Source organism: Pseudorasbora parva, chromosome 25 (assembly GCF_024679245.1).
Source record: "Pseudorasbora parva isolate DD20220531a chromosome 25, ASM2467924v1, whole genome shotgun sequence".
In the NCBI taxonomy this organism is placed as follows: domain Eukaryota; kingdom Metazoa; phylum Chordata; class Actinopteri; order Cypriniformes; family Gobionidae; genus Pseudorasbora; species Pseudorasbora parva.
In genome coordinates, this window is record NC_090196.1 from 5,963,898 (window position 1) to 5,987,911 (window position 24,014).

General features: G+C 40.0%; 1 protein-coding gene across 3 annotated transcripts in view; it reads right to left on the reverse strand.

Annotated features, from left to right (window-relative positions):
* cpne8 (copine VIII) overlaps nucleotides 1-24,014 on the reverse strand; it is a 117,389-nt gene that overhangs the window by 13,681 nt on the left and 79,694 nt on the right. The window contains exons 9-17 of one of the 3 annotated variants that reach the window (XM_067435863.1): nucleotides 20,997-21,101; nucleotides 18,102-18,143; nucleotides 17,939-18,014; nucleotides 16,650-16,703; nucleotides 16,209-16,270; nucleotides 13,562-13,608; nucleotides 9,357-9,538; nucleotides 5,714-5,841; nucleotides 693-795 (exon numbers count right to left, since the gene is read on the reverse strand). In XM_067435863.1, the coding sequence (XP_067291964.1) occupies nucleotides 693-795; nucleotides 5,714-5,841; nucleotides 9,357-9,538; nucleotides 13,562-13,608; nucleotides 16,209-16,270; nucleotides 16,650-16,703; nucleotides 17,939-18,014; nucleotides 18,102-18,143; nucleotides 20,997-21,101 (799 nt within the window). Of the gene's footprint in view, nucleotides 1-692; nucleotides 796-5,713; nucleotides 5,842-9,356; nucleotides 9,539-13,561; nucleotides 13,609-16,208; nucleotides 16,271-16,350; nucleotides 16,532-16,649; nucleotides 16,704-17,938; nucleotides 18,015-18,101; nucleotides 18,144-20,996; nucleotides 21,102-24,014 lie in introns of those variants that run through there. The other 2 variants (XM_067435864.1, XM_067435865.1) reach the window with 2 other exon arrangements.

The following is a 24,014-nucleotide window of genomic DNA, read 5'->3' on the forward strand; positions in this document are numbered from 1 at the left end:
CCGGAGACAGTAAGCCGCGGCCGGGAGAGAGGTGAGAGAGAGAGATGGACTGGGACTTCGCGTGTGCTTGCTACAGAGACTGAGTGATATCCAGAGACTGAGTGATATCCAACGGAGCGATCCATATGGTGGAGAACCTGAGATACCACACTGAGAGTGTGTTTATGATTATTTTTGAAAGACTGAATAAAGAAAGCGAGTCCCAGTCAAAGCCGACCCCTGTCTTCTTCCTTCCTTAACAACGAACATTACTACAATAACGGAGAAATGTTTTGAGACCAGAGGACATGACCGCATTGAATAAAGCTGCTCATACCAGCCTCATACATTTCTACCGCTGCCTCATGAGACACAGTAGTCAAGCGGCTAAACACTGTCATGTTGTAAATAAGACCAGACAACATCTGTAATGCAAACCCCTCCATGGTGCGGTTGTAGTTGTTTTTAGCATATACCTACCAAACGCAACATCATTGCCATAGAAATCAATGCAGATAGATATTTCAGAAAACGAAAGAGCGCCACGGACACACAAACGGGATCTGAACAGTAGCTATACACAGTGTGGACAGTCAATCATTTTAAATGTCAGCTGTTCAGTCTTTTTTTTTTATAACATATAGCACACGTCTTTTCTTTTTTTTTTTTTTAAATGGTGTAAAGATTTCAATGAACTGTGTTTTCGTACTTACATTTACGATGGATTCTTTAGTTTGAGCCATGTCGGAGATGACCCCATCGGAGATGATGAGGAGGATGAAGTATTCTGAGCCATCCTTGACTAATGAGGCATATCTGTAAAGAAGAAAGCTGATTACTTCATACCCTTATAACAGACACAAGGGTCAGTCACAAAGAAAAGTACATTAAAAAAATGTTTTTAAGTATGCACTTTTGTCTATTGCCTACAATTGGATCTCTAAAGAGGCACCAGGATGCAATAACATATCATCGTAGTGTGTAAAATTTAAAGAATTGTGGCCTAAGGCTGCAACATATCAAAACGTGTCTGAAAACTTATTGTAAAACAGTCAAATGTATGGTTTCTGAAGGCACAAACTATAAATGACCATATTATTTACAGTGAAAAACACATTCCTAGATCACACATAACATATTTTACTTTTACTTAATTTGGTTGCTTTTTGTTATCACATTGGTAATATACGTTATAGAATTTACAGTGCCTTGCGAAAGAATTCGGCCCCCTTGAACTTTGCGACCTTTTGCCACATTTCAGGCTTCAAACATAAAGATATAAAACTGTAATTTTTTGTGAAGAATCAACAACAAGTGGGACACAATCATGAAGTGGAACGAAATTTATTGGATATTTAAAACTTTTTTAACAAATCAAAAACTGAAAAATGGGGCGTGCAAAATGATTCGGCCCCCTTAAGTTAACCCTTTGTAGCGCCACCTTTTGCTGCGATTACAGCTGTAAGTCTCTTGGGGTATGTCTCTATCAGTTTTGCACATCAAGAGACTGACATGTTTGCCCATTCCTCCTCCAGCTGGAGCTCAGTGAGGTTGGATGGAGAGCGTTTGTGAACAGCAGTTTTCAGTTCTTTCCACAGATTCTCGATTGGATTCAGGTCTGGACTTTGACTTGGCCATTCTAACACCTGGATATGGTTATTTTTGAACCATTCCATTGTAGATTTTGCTTTATGTTTTGGATCATTGTCTTGTTGGAAGACAAATCTCCGTCCCAGTCTCAGGTCTTTTGCAGACTCCATCAGGTTTTCTTCCAGAATGGTCCTGTATTTGGCTCCATCCATCTTCCCATCAATTTGAACCATCTTCCCTGTCCCTGCTGGAGAAAAGCAGGCCCAAACCATGATGCTGCCGCCACCATGTTGGACAGTGGGGATGGTGTGTTCAGGGTGATGAGCTGTGTTGCTTTTACGCCAAACATAACGTTTTGTATTGTTGCCAAAAAGTTCAATTTTGGTTTCATCTGACCAGAGCACCTTTGTGTGTCTCCCAGGTGGCTTGTGGCAAACTTTAAACAACACTTTTAATGGATATCTTTAAGAAATGGCTTTCTTCTTGCCACTCTTCCAGAAAGGCCAGATTTGTGCAGTATACGACTGATTGTTGTCCTATGGACAGAGTCTCCCTCCTCAGCTGTAGATCTCTGCAGTTCCTCCAGAGTGATCATGGGCCTCTTGGCTGATCTCTGATCAGTCTTCTCCTTGTATGAGCTGAAAGTTTAAAGGGACGTCCAGGTCTTGGTAGATTCGCAGTGGTCTGATACTCCTTCCATTTCAACATTATCGCTTGCACAGTGCTCCTTGGGATGTTTAGAGCCGTTAAATCTTTTTGTATCCAAATCCGGCTTTAAACTTCTCCACAACAGTATCTCGGACCTGCCTGGAGTGTTCCTTGTTCTTCATGATGCTCTTTAAACGGTCCTCTGAGACTATCACAGTGCAGGTGCATTTATACGGAGACTTGATTACACACCGGTGGATTCTGTTTATCATCATTAGTCATTTAGGTCAACATTGGATCATTCAGAGATCCTCACTGAACTTCTGGAGAGAGTTTGCTGCTCTGAAAGTAAAGGGGCCGAATAATTTTGCACGTCCAAATTTTCAGTTTTTGATTTGTTAAAAAAGTTTGAAATATCCAATAAATTTCGTTCCACTTCATGATTGTGTCCCACTTGTTGTTGATTCTTCACAAAAGAATTACAGTTTTATATCATTATGTTTGAAGCCTGTAATGTGGCAAAAGGTCCAGAGTTCAAGGGGGCTGAATACTTTCGCAAGGCACTGTATATACCATTTTCTGTTACTGTGTTGACATGATTCTTCACGTGGTTTTCTATTGTACCGCCTGCATTGTCACGTTTAGTACATTTTAGGGTACAATGCATTATTTACAGTAGCTTGGTATATTAATCTAATATCACTTAATGAAATAAAGTTATATGTTGTAAAATACACAGATTAGGCATAACATTATGACCACTGACAGGTGAAGTGAAAAACACTGATGATCTCTTCATCACTGCTCCTGTTAGTGGGTGGGATATATTAGGCAGCAAGTGAACATTTTGTCCTCAAAGTTGATCTCGCACTGCACCGCGATAACGAGTGTACAGCCGATGTACCCACAACCGCTCTCAAAATTCACTCACTAGTTTCCATTATTTCCTTAAATTGAACTATATTAGTAGACTAACGTAGAGAATAGTGAATGATTGTTTAGGGGGCGATTTCGGATTCGGCTTTTGCGTATAAATAGATCTCATCTATTGCCACACACTATTGCCTATCACTGCTATGCGGATGACACTCAACTCTACTTCTCATTTCAACCAGATGATCCTACAGTCAGTGTTCGTATCGCTGCCTGTCTGACAGACATTTCTGACTGGATGAAAGAGCATCATCTTAAACTCAATCTTGCAAAGACAGAATTACTTGTTTTCTCAACCAACCCAGCACTTCATCAAAATTTCTCCATTCAGCTTGGTTCATCGACCATAACTCCATCAAGGACAGCAAGAAACCTTGGAGTTGTGATTGATGACCAGTTAAACTTCACTGACCACATTACTGCAACAGCCCGGTCCTGCAGATTTGCTTTATACAACATTAGAAAGATTAGACCCTTCCTATCAGAACAGGGCTTCCAGCATGCACTATCAAACCCTTGCAGCTGATCCAGAATGCAGCGGCGAGAGTGGTCTTTAATGAGCCGAAGAGAGCGCATGTTACGCCTCTCTTCATCAAACTGCACTGGTTGCCAATGGCTGCTCGCATCAAATTCAAGGCACTAGTTATCGCCTACAAAACAACCTCTGGCTCGGCACCAATATACCTAAATTCACTTGCTCAGACTTACACACCCTCCAGAAGCTTGCGTTCTGCGAATGAGCGGCGCCTCGTGGTTCCATCCCAAAGAGGCATGAAATCGCTCTCACGGACATTTTCCTGGACCGTTCCTACCTGGTGGAATGACCTGCCGATCTCAATTCGTGCTGCCGAGTCTGTAGCCATTCTTAAAAAACATCTTAAGACACATCTTTTCCATTTGCACTTGACCAATACAGAATAGCACTTACTGATCACCACAGCAACGACCAAAAGCGTACACTCCTGGATCATATCTACGTCTCTCATCCGGATTTGTGCCTTCAGGCGGGTATGTTACATAGTAATCATAACTATCAGAATCCAGTGTTCTGTATATTGCGTACGTGAGTTTTTGTTGTAGATGGCTATTGCTGCGCGTTTAGCTAGAATACAAAACCAACCCATTGGGCCACTGAATCTGCATTAACGACAACAGCTGGGGCAACAGCCTTAGTCCTAATGGGTTGTAGCTATCTTAGCTATCAAAATCCAGTGTTCGGCACTGTGCGGACGTGAGTTTTTGTTGTAGATGTCTGTCTTTTAAAAAAAAAAAAAAAAAAAAAAAAAAAATTGTGTATTGTGCTAATTAATTGAGATTTCTTACAGCTCTTACAGGTTTTTGGCCTTGTCTGTTCCGTTGCTTCTATTACTCTCCCCTTTTTTGTAAGTCGCTTTGGATAAAAGCGTCTGCTAAATGATTAAATGTAAATGTAAATCTCATGCTTCATTGGCTGAATCTGAAAATTGTCACCTAAACCCTCATTCACTATTCCCTATGTTGGTCCCCTAATCCAGTTCACTTAATAATAATAATAATAATAATAATAATAATAATGCGTTCGATTTATATAGCGCTTTTCAAGGCACTCAAAGTGCTTTACATTTAAGGGGGGAATCTCCTCAACCACCACCAATGTGCAGCACCACCTGGATGATGCGACGGCAGCCATATTACACCAGAATGCTTACCACACACCAGCTGATTGGTGGAGAGGAGACCGAGTGATGAAGCCAATCAGGATATGGGGATTATTAGGAGGCCATGATGGACAGAGGCCAATGGACAAATTTGGCCAGGATGCCGGGGTTACACCCCTACTCTTTTTCCGAAAGACATCCTGGGATTTTTAATGACCACAGAGAGTCAGGATCTCGGCTTAACATCTCATCCGAAGGACGGTGCTCTTTGTCAGTATAGTGTCCCCATCACTATACTGGGGTGTTAGGACCCACACAGACCACAGGGTGAGCACCCCCTGCTGGCCTCACTAACACCTCTACCAGCAGCTACCTGGTTTTCCCAGTTGGTCTCCCATCCAGGTACTGACCAGGCTCAGCCCTGCTTAGCTTCAGTGGGAAACCAGTCTTGGGCTACAGGGTGATACCACCACTTGAAGGAGTGAATGAAACCACGTGAGTGAATTTGGACAGCCGCTGTGTGTACGTCGCCAGTACACTTGTTATTGCGGTGCATTGTGGGATTGAATGAGTACACTTAATAACATTCATTATGGTTTCAGACGGCACTACAAATGGCTGTGCCCTCAAATAAAGCCTGTTTGAGGGTATGGGGGTGATTTTGATTCAGCCATTGTTCCTTTGTCTAGCTTTGTTCCCTGTGCCACTGTTGGTGAGATAATATGTTTTGTGTCAAGCCAAGCCAGTTCTTCATTTTTTGGTTAACGTTTATTTGTAATAAAGCTGCGCATTGGTTCTTAGCTTCCTTCCTCTGTTGGACTCCCCAATGTGACAGATTCTCTCCTTCACATCCATGACCAATGCTGTACAATAACAACTAGTGTGATAAAGAGTGTTTAAGAATGTTTAAATAAAATGGGCCTCACCTTGCTACATGATTAATGACAGGAGAGAAGTATGTTGGTCCATAGAGGCGTACAGACTTCAGACTCTGATAATACGCTTCTAGAACGCCCTCTATGCCACTGCAGTATGGGTTATCTGGGTTCCCGTTCTGTAAGTACACATATAAATAAACACATGTACACATGTGCATAAGTTTATAATACTATCATCCCAGTGAAGAATGCATGCATAAATGTACAAATGTATGAGCACACAATGAGCCTTGTGAAACTACAAATATATTTACGTTTCAATAGAAATGTCATATAGTATAGTTTACCATACATGCTTATCAGTATATTCAGCAATATGGATTACAACCATTTTTTTAAATAGAATAGTATATGCAATTGTTTTATTATTATTTCTGTAATATGTACTTTTTTTAAAGGTATGCTAAAGTGCCCTTTTGCTTTTCACAAGGGTAGAATGTTAAAACACTTCTTTTAATAATATCCAACACATCTTGGAGATAGTACTGTATAATTGTCAATGTTTACAGAGAGCAAACATTATCACAGCAAAATGACAAAAAGAATCAGCCATCAAAAGTTTGATCTGGGCATGTGAGCTCACATCCCAGAAGCTTCCTGCAGTAAGAGGCACGTTTAAAGAGTGCTATTCATTCAAGTAAAGCTTTAATGCTCTGCTGAGTGCATATGGAGTCTCCCGTGTTCAGCCCTGAGGAAAAGTGTGTGTGTTTTAGCTGTGTGTGGGCAGCTGCAGCCGCAGGCAGTGCATCTGTTTGGTCCAATAAGAAGGATCTGTGTCTCACTGTATATGGGATTATGTGATAGATTCTCTGTGACGGTTTCGTGGGTGTGGAACAGGGAAAAAAATAGAAAAAAATAAATCAAGAAAATAAATTCTGTCCCTTTAGAAATGTGAGACAGCTGTGGGTAATCTCCATTTGCTAATGTCTATGAATCTTTTTCAATCTCCTTTATGAACTGTCTCATCCATATTTATCAGTTAGTCACCCTCCAGAGCCCTTATTTGGATACCAGTGGTGTGGTTGTCTTGGGGGTGTGTGAAATCAAAATTTCACTTTAGAGTTTTTTGGCTTTCAGTTCATGTTTGTTGGCTCATCTATATGCTAATGTACTCCTGAAAGTTGACAAAATTGTATTTTAATAAATGAACACATTGAAAATGGACAGTCTCTTTACGGCTAATATTCATACTTTAATAAATTCCCTAATTAACAACTGATTCGATTACTCTTTATTTCACACTTTATTATGCTTTTCCAAGGTACAAAAACTAAATAGACAGGCCCAACTGCCCAAAAGATAAGCACACTGAATATGTCCTAACCTCATGGCCGTTGGAAGCAAAAAATAAATATGGGTGGGTGCTCTCTCAGAAAATTTTTACTGGAGTAAATGCTATTTACATTAAGTATAAATATATTATTTGCTAAACGTCTGGTTGGGAAAGACAAAATTACGGAAATCACTGTATTATCTATGGCGGCAATAGTGTAGGGGTAAGGTGCATAGCATCAAGTTTTGACGCAAATCTACGGGTTCGAGGTATTTAGAAATGACGTTCGGGTTCGGGTCACATCAGCTTGATAAGGCATTGAACCTTTTAAATTTAAAACGGCTTATTATGTAAGTCGCCAATGGGCCTGTTTAACTAATAAAATAAAATCTTAATTAAAATAAATGTTAAATATTACCCTAACATCCGTCTTCCTGTGTGCGGAAATTTGTTTATGTCGCTGCGACAACAACGCGCAATACGTGCGTATTGCCAGCGGCATCCTTGTCATTCCAGCCAGCAGCAGTAGCAACGAGCGCAACTTCAGCGCTGCTGGCAGGACCATCAAAAAGAGGAGGACAGCCTTGAAGCCATCCACAGTTGATGATGCAATCCTTTTTCTGCCTAAAACCTTGACTAGCCTAAACTTTGATGGATAGATTATGTAAATAGATCCCATGTTGCAGTTTATGAACCATACAGTTTTAGAAAAATGGTAAGAGTGACTTTCAGTTCAATAAGCATTTCAGTTGTGTTACGTTAATGTTTTGTTCTGTTAGCTTGGGCCATTATTAGTAGACCTTTGTTCATTTACAATTGGCTATTTGATTGGGCTCTGTGTAACGTTTGATGCCCCGCGCGTCCTGATGCGCTCGTCTGTAAACATTTCACAGTTGCTTAATAAAAGCAGGCTTTCCACACAAACAAACATAGCTACATGTGTCATTAGTATATGAGGAAAAAAAAATATTTTAACCGTCAGGCCCGGACATAAATATCTCAATGCCTGTCGGGCTCGGGTCGGGTTCGGTTACTGCTCTGTCGGACGCGGGCCGGGCTCGGCCAGAAAAATGCGGCCCGACAGGCCGTTCGAATCCGGCCTAAGCCGAACTCTTTCTACTCCCTTTTCCATCAAATCGGAAAGGCATTTATTTTCAATAAAAATTAAGAAAATATTAGAAAAGTGGGTGGGTCTTGTCCCACCCACAAACAATGGTTCCGATACCCATGCCTAACCTATATCAAATATGTCAACACAGGAACAAAAGTTGTACTTAGTCTTTAAGTGTGGGTTCCAAAGGTCCTGCTGGAGAATAGGTTCAGAGAGAGATCCTCCAGTTTTCATGTCAAGTCAAGTCAACTGTATTTATATAGCGCTTTTACAATGACGATTGTTTCAAAGCAGCTTCACTGTTTTACACAGGAAAATATTTAATTCGGCTGTACAGTTGTTCTGGAGAAAATGGTGATGTTATCAGCTCATTTCAATTTATCATATGGCGACAATGTTGGCAGATCAGTAATGAAGTGGATACAGTTAATTTAGTAATTAATTTTATTTGGATATTTAGTTGAAAACTTTACATGACATTTTAGTGTCCCCAACTGAGCAAGCCAAGCCAAAGGCGACAGTGGCAATGATCCATCAGGGCATGATGGAGAAAAATAAACCTTAGGAGAAACCAGACTCAGTCGGGGTGCCAGTTCCCCTTTGGCTATTAACAAACAGTGAATGATTATTATTCTGGCAACCTTACAGGTCAGAAATCATATTAGATCGGAATATTCAAAAGTTCGGGGTATCACGCAATAGACAGGTTCATTGAGAATGACGAGTCGATTATACAAAAACATGAATATACTGTATGATGCATAATGGTGAACTAGACCTGCTACGCACACTGTAGCTGCAGCTATTACTACTCCTTTTTTATTGTTGCTGCAGAGAAAGTACAGGGACTTGATACTGCCAAGACATACAGAGACTGTAAGCTGCTGCTGCTGCATATATAGACATACATAATATCCACCGTAGCAGAGGAACTAATAGGACGCCACAGGAACGCTAAGAGCAAACACTTAACCAGACTATTTCAGTGTTGGGAAAGGAAGCTCACTGGCTATAAATACAGCAGAGGCCAATCAGTAAGAGCCATGTAGTAAGATGAGATTGCTAGCAGATTACATGTAAAGCATATTCAAGTGTAATACTGAGCATCTAATACTCTCACTGACAAATAGACACCTAAGATACTCAAACAAAAACATGCTGTTTGAGAAGAAATAGTTTGCATATACAATACAAGCAAGTACTTTCTTATTAATCCTAATAACAGACTGAAAAATAATTGTGCTCACCAGGGGAAATTCGTGAGACACGTGGCCATCGGGTGGTAGTTTTGCACCAAACCCCAGAGCAGGGAACAGCTTATCACTGTCATAGTCCTGAATAATCTCCCCCACGGCTCTGAGTGCCAGTGCATACGCATTCAGATGATACGGGCTCATGTAGTGTAGAGAGGTAGGCTGGGAAGGGTTGCCTGTGACGAATAGAGCAGACAATGCATGAATCAATGAAGGATTTAAATATGTGAATTAAAATGCTAGATTTCATGCTGTGCCAGTAATGATTATTGGGTAATTCTATACTATATAATAGTGCCATCTTTATAACATGTACCCATGATGATCTACTCACATTATTTGATCAATTGAAGTTTTTGTCCCTGCAGTACTCTTTTGAGTGGAATTTGTCGCTGCATCATAGCATTAACGGCGGTGTCTGAAGCATGTGTCTACACACGGCAATTCCTGATTGGCGTGATGACGTAGTGATGTAGTGTAGTACACAGAAACCAGAAACAGATGCCTGATCTTCATTGTCTGCAGAAGACACGTTTGAGCATGTCTTTGCTGTTTGTGTGTGCAATGTACTTTCTTTAGACCAGGAGTTATACTCAAAATGTCAGGTCTAAGGTTGAGGAGATATATACGCTTTATAACGGGGACGAATAACACGAAATGTGTGTACTTTAGATGGGTGAGGAGCAAGATTATCATGCGAGTTCAGTCCTTGAGGGGGCTGAATGCAATCTTTGAGAAAAGTTTAAGACCAGCAAGGTTCGATCTCGAGGGCCAAGATCCTGCACCCTATGGTTCGGGTCCCGCAACTGCCAGGGCGGCTTGAGGACTTTGGTCATGGGGCTCACAGGTGAAGTTGCTGGAGGCAGAGCTTGATGACAGAGAGACAGAGCCTTTTTTGCCCTCTCCACCAGTTCTGAGGACCCTGTTCTGGATCTTGAAGTTTGCTCTGCGATATCTTCAGTCCAGAACAAGGAACTCATGCTGTCTGTGTCTGACTCTGAGGAATTGGATGGAGACAGACAGGAGGGTTAGGGTTAGGGTACAGCAACTTTGGTCATGGGGCTCACAGATCAAGTTGCCAAAGGCGGAGCTTGATACGGGTGACAGAACCTTTTCTTTTTCCCTCTCTACCAGCTCCGAGGACCCTGTTTTGGATATCAAAGCTTTGCTACATTTTCAGACCAGAACAAGAAACTTATACTGTCTGTGTCTGACTCTGAGTCGGGTGCTTCGGCAGAGCAGTCCTCTAAGTCTGTCGCATTCGAGGAACTGCTTGAGGTTGTGACTCGGTCCATGGCCAAATACAATTTAGATTGGCCTGATGAGAAGGAAGTAATTTGGTCGAAACTGTATTACTGTTATTTAACATCTGTCTGAGAGCAACCTCCCCACCAGCATCTTCCATTCTTCCTTGACCTACAAACTGAGATTTTGAGGTCTTGGAGGAATCCATACTCGGTGCAAATGCATATTCTGGCCACCTCAAAATATCCCATGGCAAATGTTAAAGAAGCAGCACATGTGGCTCAACCTCAAGGGGATAAAGGAAAGAGACAAGGCTTTCCTTCTGGATTTCACCTATTCGTCTATTTGACGGCATAGTCAATAGACCGTTACCAGGAGGCCACAAAATAATTGCTGACAGGATTGCAAACTAGGAGCCGGCTCGATCCAGCAGCCACTCTAGGCCAGGGCCCAGGGGTAGGGGAGAAGTCAGTGTTCCCCTCGTAAAGACAAAGGGACAAGATAAGAACTCTCAGGCACAGCTTTCGAGGAGGAGACAGGATCTTAGATGTTATCACCTCCAGGGAAGCTAAGAAGAAGCCCTGACAACCACAGGCACTTGCCCCCTGGGGCTGGATGGAACAGATGGGTTGAGGTACACATGGTACAGGCATGGACTGAGGCTGTGTCTGTATGCCTGTATGGAGAGATCTTCTGTCTTAAGTGCAGGGGGCGATCTACCACCTCAAGCTGGAGAGGTGGAGATTCTGAAACTCTGGCCTAGACCTTGTTCCAGGTGAAGTCAGAGTTATGCTGCACCCCAGACCCGACTAATTTCCAAAAGTTCCTTCTATGGCTGGTAAGCCAATGGTCTTGCAGGCTTCCTTCCCTCTGCCTCATGAGATGCAAAAGTCATAAAGTCTGCACCTGTTACCTGTTAAAGTCCGGTCTGTACTCTGAGGATCTATGCCCACCCCTCAGGCCAGTAGCGTAAATGCTCTCAGCTTCTGGTCTGGTTTGGTGGCTGCAATAGAGGCAATGTGTCACCAAGCAGCGCATCTCATATAGGATCACTGATGCTATCTCCCTGTCCTACGATGTATGTGAAATGGCTTCGCCTCTAAGGGTTTGGGTCCACTCCACCAGGAGTGTTTCAAAGCTCTTGCCAGGGGTGCATTCTTACAAGATGTCTGTGCTGCAACAGGATGGTAGCCTGACAAGCCAGACCCACATCAAGATGTTTGGTCTGGAAACTCACCATTGACAGCTCAATCCGAGGGGCGGATAAACGGTTGTCTTTCAAACTCCCTCTGCACGCGATAGGATAGCGCTACACCAACCAGAGCAACGAAGGTGAAACAGAGCTCGTTGACAGATTAAACATTCACCGTATCCGGTCGGCAAAACTCAGAACACATCTTCCCTTTTTAAGAATGACTTCAGTGCCGTTCTTTGTTCTTTTCTCAGAGAAAAGCTTAACTCCAAGTCTTCCAGAGTCACGGTCAGACCTGATTCGAAAGACCGCCGTTCGCCAGTTTCTGTGTTTACTAGAAGCACGCAAACGCAACTCGGCCGCCATCATTATGGCACCGCCCACCGACTCTATACACGATGTGATTGGCCTGGCAAGAGTTAGGGGAATACAGCTCAAAAGTGTTGAGAGTTGCTAGACGACACTCGCGGGCAGATTCAATTTGCTGCCGCTAGGGTGCGTCTAGATTTCTAGGCTAACAGGATGGTCCTCTCCACCCAAATTCATCAGGTTTTATAGCCCGGATGTGGATTCGACCTCAGGGTCTCAAGTCCTTTAAGGTTGATCTGGATTCAGCCTGCGCTTAACAACTGAGTGTGCAGATACACAATCTTGTTGGGCCTGCACTATCGCGTGGTGTGACGGCATTGATATTGAAGTTCCACCATTATGTTGCGATGAGTTCCACTCGAAAGGGAACATCTCAGGTTACGTATGTAACCCTGAGCAAGAAATGTTCCCACACCCCGGTTATGCCTGTGCATCTTCTTCAGACAATCAGGCGCCGATTTATGGTTTCGGTGATGTACTTTAGCGGTGTTCACATAGCGTCAATGCCATGATGCAGCATTTCGTTCCCCTCTCTGGGTTACATGTGTAACCTGAGATGTTTCTGTTCAACCTTGTTATGCTGTGAAATTCGCCTTCTAAAAATAATGATCTACTATTATCTTTAAGAATGTATTTTGACCACTTGGTTACCACAAAGGGTATTTAGTTGTAATTTATTATGTATACCCTTAAGTTGGCTCTTTTGAGTTAAATAGTTCAACATTATGGTAAATAATCTGTGATATATTTGGTTTTACTGCGCAAAGCATAATGCTATTGACTGTAAATAAAGCAGTATATTTATATTACATTTGCTAGCCATTCTAATACTGATCTTCAACCCTGTAATATTCAGCCCCAAAGACTTTGAATGCAATCAGGTGAGTACATTCAAACTGAAAGTTCATTCAAAATTTTGAAAAATAAATGCCTTGTGATTGAATGTGACTTGCAATTTAAAAATATTCAGGTAACAGATTTGAGGATACCTAGAGTTTTACAGAACAATGAGAAAATAGTGCTTTTTGGTATGAGACATTCTCTACTGCCTCTTCTTTTCAAAAGCCAATTAAAAAAAGCTAGGACAGGTGTTTAATTGTATCTTTTAAATGCTATTTTTAACATAGTAGCTGTACAAATTCTCTGTACTTTTAACACCACTGTTAGAACTTTTCACTTTTAAAATTGGTACTTTTATCTAGGGTGGGATAATGATCTCTTAAAAGTTCAGCAGTATTACATTTATGTATTTATTACAGGGTAACAAAGCTTTAATTTTTAGAAGTTTATATATATATATATATATATATATATATATATATATATATATATATATATATATGTTCATAAATAAAACAATTTTTTTTTAAATCCGTAATGTAAATACGCTCACCGTTTGATGCAGTAAAATCAATCGCCACCGTGAAATTAATTTGAGTGCTGCAAGAGAACAGAGCAAAAACGCTTAAGTGAGCACATATGTATCATAACATAAAATATATGACGCTTATCAAAGCATAATAAAGCTCCTGAGTCAAATCTCCAGTGAGCTGACTGTGTGAAACTCCGTCTCAGCTCAGTTTAATCTGTGGGCAGAAATGAAGGAAATTATTCCCTGAGAGCATCTCTTTGTTTATCTAATATTCTCTCTGCCGCTTTCTGGTTTTTCTGTCTGTTCAACAGAATGCATATACAGCGAGATTTGCAAAGTGTCTGTAAGAATTTTCCACAGTAGTCTTTTTGCAGATCCTTCCAATTATTCTGCCGATATTTCCAGTGTTTGCTCGACTGTTTGAAGGCCAGGTCATGTGCCTGGGGTCTCTGTGTCTCTCAGAATAGAGCGGTCTATTTTTAGCTCAGTTTATTACAGCATCATAATGCAGTGCGCTCCCTGTGAATATGGGTGTGTGACGTGGAGAGAAGAGAGGGGAAGGAAGAGGGAATTATTAATGGATGGTGAGGCACAGCAATATGCTTCCCGTCTCAGTAGATGAGCTTGAGTATGTTCGTACATACCACGGAATACCCTGATGATGTCACATTCGCTAAATATTTCAGAGACTGAATTTCCACAATTTCTTCAATGACGTATCTATTCATTCTGCAACTAGGCGCCGTTTGCATTTAAACATAAACTGTAATAAAATCTCTTTGATTTACTCATTGGAGTAAAATGGACATGTGACAATGTCATATTCACGTTATATTAAGGTGCCATTGCTACAGTGTAACTGTATATTTAAGGACTGAGTACTACTTACCCACTGTACCTAGAGTTAGGGTAGTTTGGTTGAGGGCTAGTTGCATGTAATTATGCATAATTTACTGCTTTGTAGTACACAAGACCGGTCTTAGACCATTTTTTGACGGTCTTGGTCTTGTCTTAGTCTTATTTGTACTCTGTCATATCTCGGTCTCAGACTTAGAGGACTCTGGCTTTTGTTTTAAGACCGAACAAGACCACAATTGCTAGGATATCACTAAATTTCCAGTGCATTGTCTGATTTATTTATTAACATAATTAATGTGATTGGATGTAAAACGTACTGCTTCAGATGCAACCAATAATTCATTTCTATTTTGATTTATTTACTGTAACCTTTAATGAGCTGATAACATGCACCGTTTTCTCCAGAGCGACTGTACATCCGAATCAAATTGTGTTGCAATATTGTCCTGTTTAACACTGTGAAGCTGCTTTAAAACAATCATTATTGTAAAAGCGCAATATTAATAAAGTTGACTGGACTTGACTTGTGCCGATTCAGAAATTAATTAGGGATTGGGTCAAAAATGTTCATAAAATTCAAGATAATGTTGCAAAAGCTTCTTTTTTGAGATCTGAGAGAGCTGTTTTCACAAATTTGAGCATGACTGCAAACATGATATTGCTTTAATAAACATTTCATATCTTTTTTTTTTTTTTTAAACATTATCCGTGTTTTTTAACATTATCTTCTGTACCATAAATATAAATTTAGTTGTTAATGATTTTCATTTGATAATGGTAACATCTCTATATGGTGTCTTATTCTAATTATATTTATAATAAGTCATTTCTCAGGCAGTAATGTGGATCTCTATGAATTTAAGGAGTGCTGGTCTCATCCTGCCCTGGTCTTGGTCTTGGTCTTGGTCTTGGTCTTGGTCTTGGTCTTGGTCTCAACACACATTGGTCTTGGTCTCAGATTAGGTGGTCTTGACTACAACACTAGCTAATACTAAGTACATGTACTACATGTAACAAGGACACTGTGAAATAAAGGGGCAATTTTAGTGACTATTTACTAATTTAAACTTAATTTTAACAGTATTTTAATGTGAAATATATATAATTAACATTTCATTATATAAGTCATTTATAAGCATTATGGAAGCTTTTTCCTGCCACCGAATAAAATAAAACGTTAGTTTTTTCCTTTTTGTTTCTCAGAATTGCAAGATATAAATGTACATTTCTAACTTTTTCATATACGCAACAAACTGAGATGCTCTGTGTATTCTGACAGCTTTCTATCAGAACCAGCATTAACTTCTGGAGCAGTTTGAGCTCCAGTAGCTCGTCTGTTTGATCGGACCACACGGGCCAGCCTTCGCTCCCCACGTGCATCAATGAGCCTTGGCCGCCCATGACCCTGTGGCCGGTTCTCCACTGTTCCTTCCTTGGAGCACTTTTGATAGATACTGACCACTGCAGACCGGGAACAGCCCACAAGAGCTGCAGTTTTGGAGATGCTCTGACCCAGTCGTCTAGCCGTCACAATTTGGCCCTTGTCAAACTCGCTCAAATCCTTACGCTTGCCCATTTTTCCTACTTCTAACACATCAACTTTGGTGACACTAATAGGAGCTGTGATGAAGAGATCATCAGTGTTATTCACTTCACCTGGTCATAATGTAATGCCTGATCGCTGTGTATATGATCATACATATCTTATTTATAACTTAATATGGTAAAAAATGTAATGTTTTTCAGAAGGATAGTTATTGATGTACACACACACACACACACACACACACACGTACACACAAATACTCACCCTCCTTTGATGTAGTCTAGGAACGTAACCTCAACATCAATGAAGCAGGACAGCAGAGTAACCTGTCGACATGAAAGTTTGGTAACACTTCCTATGTGGAGTCCTAAAGGGCATCATCACACTTTCGATAAGCAATGCATACTTTAATCATAAATGTCATATCAATATTCATGCTCGGGGTGATGATGTAACTCTCTAGAGTCACGGCATCAGGGCAGACCAATGATGAGCTACATCAACATTTATGAATATTTATATGCACAGCTTATGAAGGCATTGTGCATTGCTTATGAAGATATAATGTAGGACCTTCTATAAGAAGTCTTACCAATAAGGATGTTTGTTTGTTAGAACAAACAGGTTTTGCTTTCTTTTGTTCTTCTTTGGAACTTTTTTTTCTCTGTTAAATAAAGTGGAAGATCGAATTAAAAATGCACTCACGGTTCCTGAGTTTAGATATTTCTTCTTCTTTTTCTTTTTCTTGGGGTTCAGCACCTGCAGAAATCAGACAAAATCAGACACAGGAAGTTGTTGAAATGTTAAATCTCAAAATATTGTGACTAAAAATGTAAGTTTAATTGCATATAAAATTCCATTCATTTGGTTTACACCGTTTGAATATAAACTCAATTTTTTATATATATATATATATATATATATATATATATATATATATATATATATATATATATAAAATTAAATATAATATAATATAATATAATATATAATTTATTTAATGTTTAATTTTTAATCCCCTTATTATTACTTATTTATTATTATTATTATTATTATTATTATTATTATTATTATTATTATTATTATTATTATTATTATTATTATTAAATTTGACATTTTGTTGCTCCAACTAAACTACATTTGTATCAAAATATTGCCAGTATATATTTATATCTGTAGCACATCAAGCATTTTGCCAAAATATGTGAATATAAACAGTAAGAATGCATGAATTCAGTGGCAAGATATTCATCCACTGTGAAGAGTTTCTGGACAGAGATGATGGATAATGGTCATGTCCATAAACTAGATCATCAGAAGCTCTTGGTGGAGATGAACGTCTGAAGACGTTTGCTAGACCTTTCGCTGTTATCTAAGGTTCTTGTGCCGCGGCGGGTTTCGATAAGTGTTCTTGTCATTGGTTTAATTTATTCTTCAGTGATATGAAGGTCATACAAAAGACGAAAAAAGATGAGATTTGAAAGGGATGGGGGATAAAATGTCACAGTAAAGTCAGAAACATGATCCACGCATAATGGTGCAAACACCAGTCAATTGACGCAAACCTCAGTAAAGTATTTTTTTTTAATACTCTTCTCGCATAAATTTGCATGTGAAAGGGAAACTCCTACAAATGCATTTGCGATATCAGCCTCAAAAATATCCCTGCCCATGCCTTTTTCAGCACTAATTTTTTTTAGCGCTGAAAAGAAAATCTTGATATCATAATAAATCATTATGTGCATATGAAAACATTTCGACTGTTTTAAACCTACAGGGTTTTATCTGGTGAATATCTGTCTAACGAATCAGATTTTCCAATGCTACATATGAAATAAGTAGCTTCTCTACTTTTAGTTACTTCCTTAAGGCTCAACCACGCACATTTGAAGTAATGTCAATGTCCGCATTAAAGTCTTGGATAGTTTAAGAAGACATTTATATTTTAGGCAGGTGTGTGTAAAAAATACATGGGGGAAAAGAAAGTGGCTCACCTCCCACACAGTAAACTGAGAGTGGCCTTTAGAGAGCTCCCTGTAGCTGGTGCTGAACTCTCCGATATAGTCATGACTGAAAACACACACACACACACAGTCTCATGCACTATCTTCATGCATCTTATTTCAGTAATTACAGAATGGCTGTTTTTTTTCTTACCCTCCATCTCTGTCCCAGTCATACACTTCAATTTTTATTGCTCTGCAAAAAAAGAAATAAGAAGAACTTGGTCATTGAGAGCATTGGTGGTATTATATAGATCGCTCTATTTTGATGTGATTTGTAAAGTCATTTTTCTGTATATTTTAAATATTAATAAATATACTGCAAATTGGCATTCAGATCTGCATCCAATTTAGTCAGCAACATCCAAAGTCCCTCGATACAATCAATTCCCGAAGGACGAAATCAACACACTACATTTTCCGTTTTCCCTCACTTCATACTTAAAGTTTTAGTTTTTCAACATGCTTTTAATTTTCCACCTTTATTCATAAAATGTTACCGTCGTCGAATTTGGTTTGTGACTTTGAGAAATTAATATGCACTCTATTGCCAAACGTTTTGGGACGCCTGCCTTTACACGCACATGAACTTTAATGCCATCCCATTCTTAATCCATAGGGTTTAATACGGAGTCGGCCCACCCTTTGCAGCTCTAACAGCTTCAGCTCTTCTGGGAAGGCTTTCCTCAAGGTTTAGGAGTGTGTTTATGGGGATTTTTGACCATTCTCCTAGAAGCGCATTTGTAAGGTCAGGCACTGATGTTGGACGAGAAGGCCTGGCTCTCAGTCTCCGCTCTAATTCATCCCAAAGGTGATCTATCGGGTTGAGGTCAGGACTCTGTGCAGGCCAGTCAAGTTCCTCCACACCAAACTCACTCATCCATGTCTTTATGGACCGACGCTTTGTGCACTGGAGTGCAGTCATGTTGGAACCAGAAGGGGCCGTCCCCAAACTGTTGCCACAAAGTTGGGAGCATGACACTGTCCAAAATGACTTGGAATGCTAAAGCATTTAGGGTGCTTTCACGCCTACCTTGTTTGGTTCGGATTTTCAGACTTTTCAGTTTGGTACGAACCAGAATTACAGGTGTGAAACCTCCCTCAGACCACGGTCCGGACCAAAGAGACGAAATTTGGTCAGACAAAAAGAGGTAGTGTCGGTCCGGACCAAACTGAACAAAGGTTCGGTTCGTTTCTTGCGTGAAAGCATTTTCTGTATAGTTCGGAGTTTCAGACCATTTACAGGAAGTTCTGGTGTAGGATTAGTGAAAACACAGATTAAACTCACAGCACATGCAGTGATGGAGCGCAGCATTTTAAACAGAACCGCTTGTGTAGTCAGCTCGCCTGAACAGCCCGCTTTGCTTGACTATTTATTTTCGAGCCTTATATATATATATATTATTTCTCATGTGTGTGAGATGTAGCCTATGCTGAGTTTCAGTTTATTTATGAGACCGCTCCAGTTCATGTGCAACACAAATGATCGCTCCGTCACGGTTTGTCTGCTATATTATTTATTAAAGCTTATTTATTAGATTCAGGCAAATGATGAAACATTTATGAAAATTAAGATACAATTGATACAAAGCTTTCTACAAAACAAAACTTAATGAAGTGGTCAAAATCATTTCTGACTCGATGTCTTTGACATATATTGCACATCTGTGCGCGGTTCATAATCAATATAGCCTAGATACAATTTGAAAATAACATTATAATATTTAAACATAACTATAAAACTAAATACATTGTTTGGCTCAAAAAGTGGCCTAGTCTTCTCCTCCTTTCCTGTCTGCGCCGATAAAATGTTTGCACAACGAGGACGTTCATTTGGTGAATTTGCCTCGAGTATAGTTGGTGCTGCAGAGAGTAATCCCATAATATTAACAGTATGGGCAACGATATGCGTCTGTTCATTCATTCTTGTCAAAGTTAGCCGCTGAATTGACAACACACTGACGTCAGACGCACGTCCGCTAACAAACCAATCAATGTTGAGATGCAGCCCACATAGATGATGACGACAGGACGCCAGTGCCTCGTGTAAAGTTCTTTAGTGCGCTCACATGACTGCAATGTGAAAGCAAACCAAAACTAACCAAATGGATAGAATATATCAAAACACAAACTTTGGTTCAGATCTTGGTGCGGACTTTCAGGTGTGAAAACGCCCTAAGAGTTAATTTTACTGGAACTAAGAGGCCAAGTCCACCCCCTGAAAAACAACTCCACACCATAATCCCTCCTCCAACAAACTTCACACTTGGCACAATGCAGTCAAGCAAGTGCCGTTCTCCTGGCAACCGCCAAACCCAGACTCATCCATTGGATTGCCAGTCAGAGAATCGTGATTGGTCGCTCCAGAGAACACGTCTTTCTGCTCTAGAGTCCAGTGGCGGCTGCTTTACTCCACTGCATCCTCACGCTTTGCATTGCACTTGGTGACGTAAGGCTTGGATGAGCTGCTCGGCCATGGAAACCCATTTCTATGAAGCTCTACACACTGATCTTGAGCTCATCTGAAGGCCACATGAAGTTTGGAGGTCTATAGTTATTGACTCTGCAGAAAGTTGGCGACTCCTGCGCACTGTGACCCTCAGCATGCGCTGACCCCGCTCTGTGATTTTACGCGGCCTATTACCTCGTGGCTGAGTTGCTGTTGTTCCCAATCGCTTCCACTTTGTTATAATCCCACTAACAGTTGAACTTGGAATATTTAGTAGTGAGGAAATGTCAGAAAGGGACTTATTGCACAGGTGGCAGCCTATCACGGCACCATGCTTGAGTTCACTGAGCTCCTGAGAGAGACCCATTCTTTCACTCATAAATTTATCAAAAGTGAAAGACTACTACATTACAATTTTTTTAATGGCAGTGTATGCATATATGATGAAGGTGTCCATTTTTTTTTAGTTTTTTTTTTTTATCAAAATGTGCATATTTGCTAACACATTGAGGAGAAGTAAACAAAACTAAAAATATCTGAATGCGTTTCTGAGTCCTCTCATTCCTGAGGTTAAGCTCAAAGGGTGTATATTTGACCCACCTGTCATAATCCCCATTACACAGCGCTCTGACTGGGATCTTGAAGGCCTGCCATACAGGGTCCAGTGTGTTTTTCACCACCTCTGTCTTATGACAGATGGTAAACCTGACAAACAGAACACGTCAAAGAGAAAGAACCACAACATTGGAGATGAGAAACAGTCAGTGTGAAAAGGGGTCTGAAATAGGTCATATCACACATGCATCATTTACTGGAGGAAAAAAGTGTCATAGAAGACAGAGACCAGGTTCAAAGACAAGATATTAAATGAGGCATCAGACATTAAACCACATAATAAGACTTAAATCTAATGTAGCATTAAAATTCATCTGATTTAAGCTGGGCTTAATTTGCACCATATTTGGGAGATAGGGGGATCATCCTCATACACTATTGAAAGATATTTCAATTGTACTTTGTACATTTGTTCACAAAGATTAACTATAATAATAATAATAATAATAATAATAATAATAATAATAATAATAATAATAATAATAATAATAATAATAAGGTAATAACTTGCTATAATCCATGTGAAAAGTATAACAAGTTATTAAGAAATACAAGAAATGCAGCTATAATTTGACTACAATTCACATAAAGCGTAAAGTTGTACACCCACTTGAGGGTGAATCATTTGACTAAAAGAAATGTTCATAAACTGTGATGGAAACACATTTACAGAGGAAACCCCTCGTCAGTTTATAAGGACTATAAGATGTGCATTGAAAAGTATGTGACTGATGAATGTATCACGTGTTGTATATGCTCTTTCCTGAATGAATGAGTAAAGAAAAGGTGGATCACATTTCCCTTTACTACATTATGCTTGAGGGAACCTGCCTTGTGATGTCTATTGTTTAGGAGAGAGTTAATTGTGTTTTTGGCCATCGATTTATTAAATGCTGAGAGGAGACAAAAGAATGTATGAAATATCTCATATGGGGCTTAAACGACACTATGCCTATATGCTGGAAGCTAGGGATGGGACGATACACTTAAACTCACGATACGATTCACCTCGATATACCAGGGTTACGATAGGATACGTCACGATACGATATCAAATTTTATTTTTATTTTTTTTCAAATCTGTGATTTTTTTACCACCAAAGTAATGTACTTAAACGGAAGGTAGGATTTTTCTCTTGTTTTGCATTTTGGTTCTATGTTGTTTAAAAAAAAAGAAGAATTTTTAGAAGTCCGCGACCACATCTTAAACAGGGGTGCCAATAATTGTGGAGGGCACTGTAGGGATGTCAACCGATTAAAATATTGAATCGCAATTAACTCCATGATTGTCATGAGTTAACTCGATTTTAAATCGCACCTTTTTAGCAATTGTAAATGTATCTTAAATTAAGTTTAAATTAGGTTTTTAATACTCTAATCAACATAGGTATGGACAAATATGCATGCTTTATGGAAATGTACATTTATTATTAGTGAAACCATACTTATTCAATAATAATCAATACAGTATGAAGACTAGACATATCAAAGGTCATAGATATGTTTATCTAAGAAATTGTTCTCTTAAGCCTAAACTTAAAAATAATAAGTAAGTAACTGTTAGTGATTTCTCTCATTTTAAGAATATAAAGGGAGTTTTTACACTGGCAGTTTAATTCAGAACAGGGCAAAGTTCGTATGAAAAATTGTTAATGTGTACCAGTGAGCGAACCAGAACCACACCATACCTGGAGGAGGTCCATATTACACGAGTAGGAATATAGTGCGGCCCCTTTAAGAGATCCGCATTTCCTGTTGAACTGCCGGTATTTTGCGCGTGCGCGCCGAACTGGGCCGCGATTCACGTGGACAGTGTGAAGAACACGGACTCGGGAGCGCGCTTGTGCAGGAAAGTAACCTGTGCATTCGTTTTAGCCGATTGTAATGTATTTAGTTCAATAAAACAGGTGTACTGTAAGCGGTGATGGTGTTAATGATTTACCTCAGACATGAGCGAGAGTGAGCTGCAGTGCATCGCGCTTAGGCTGCAGAGAATGTGCTCAGTGAAAAAACGCCCTTTTCTTTCTGGAGTCTAATAAAAGTTAAACAGAAAATATGGTAGTTTATGTAGGCAATAACTGCATTTTTGGTTAAGAATATTAATGCTAATGTCAACCCTTTTCTTTCCCTATTAATGTTTGCTGCTGCACCCCACCCTCATTCTACGCAAATCATGCAGCAGTGCCATCTATCTTTATTTCGCGATACATTTTTTTCGACCTCGATGCGTTTCGTCACGTTTTGTATCGCGATATTTTGTCAAACGATATTTCGTCCCATCCCTACTGGAAGCCTCCGTAAATACATGGAAGTGCCTGCGCACAAAATGATATAGAGTTTAAACTTCTGAAAACTGTATGAATGGCAATGGATACGTTGGAAAAATTGTATGCAAAGTCAGATCTTTTGTTGGGCTTAATGCATAATGCCATGGTGCGTTACATGCACAAATGGTCACCACACATCATCAGGATGCGAATAAACTGTTTCCATCACTGTGGTGTGGCAAGCAGCGTGGCGAGGGACCGCGAGACGAGGCCGGTGTGTCACGCAGCTGGTACTCATTACCACTCGTCACCCGCCGCTCTCGCGGTCCCTCGCCACGCTGCTTGCAACACCACAATCACCTTAATGAGCATTTTAACTAACACAATACTCAAGAGAATCTACACCTAGTGCATTAAGGGTCCTATCATACATCCGGTGCAATGCAACGCCAGGCACGATGCAAGTGTTTTTTGCTAGTTTCAGCCTGATGCAGTTATCATTTTCACATCCAGCCACGTTGTTTAAACAGCAAATGCACTGACACATCTGTTCACCATGGGTGTGCTGGTCTGAAAACCAGGTGTGTTCAGGCGCATTGTTGGTGTGTTTGAGGATTTTGAGGGATCATTTTTTGAGAATTTTGAGGAACAGAAATCGACATTGACCAACACAAACCTGCTCTGCACTAGCCTAGAAATCTAGATGCATCCTAGCGGCAGCAAATTTAATCTGCCC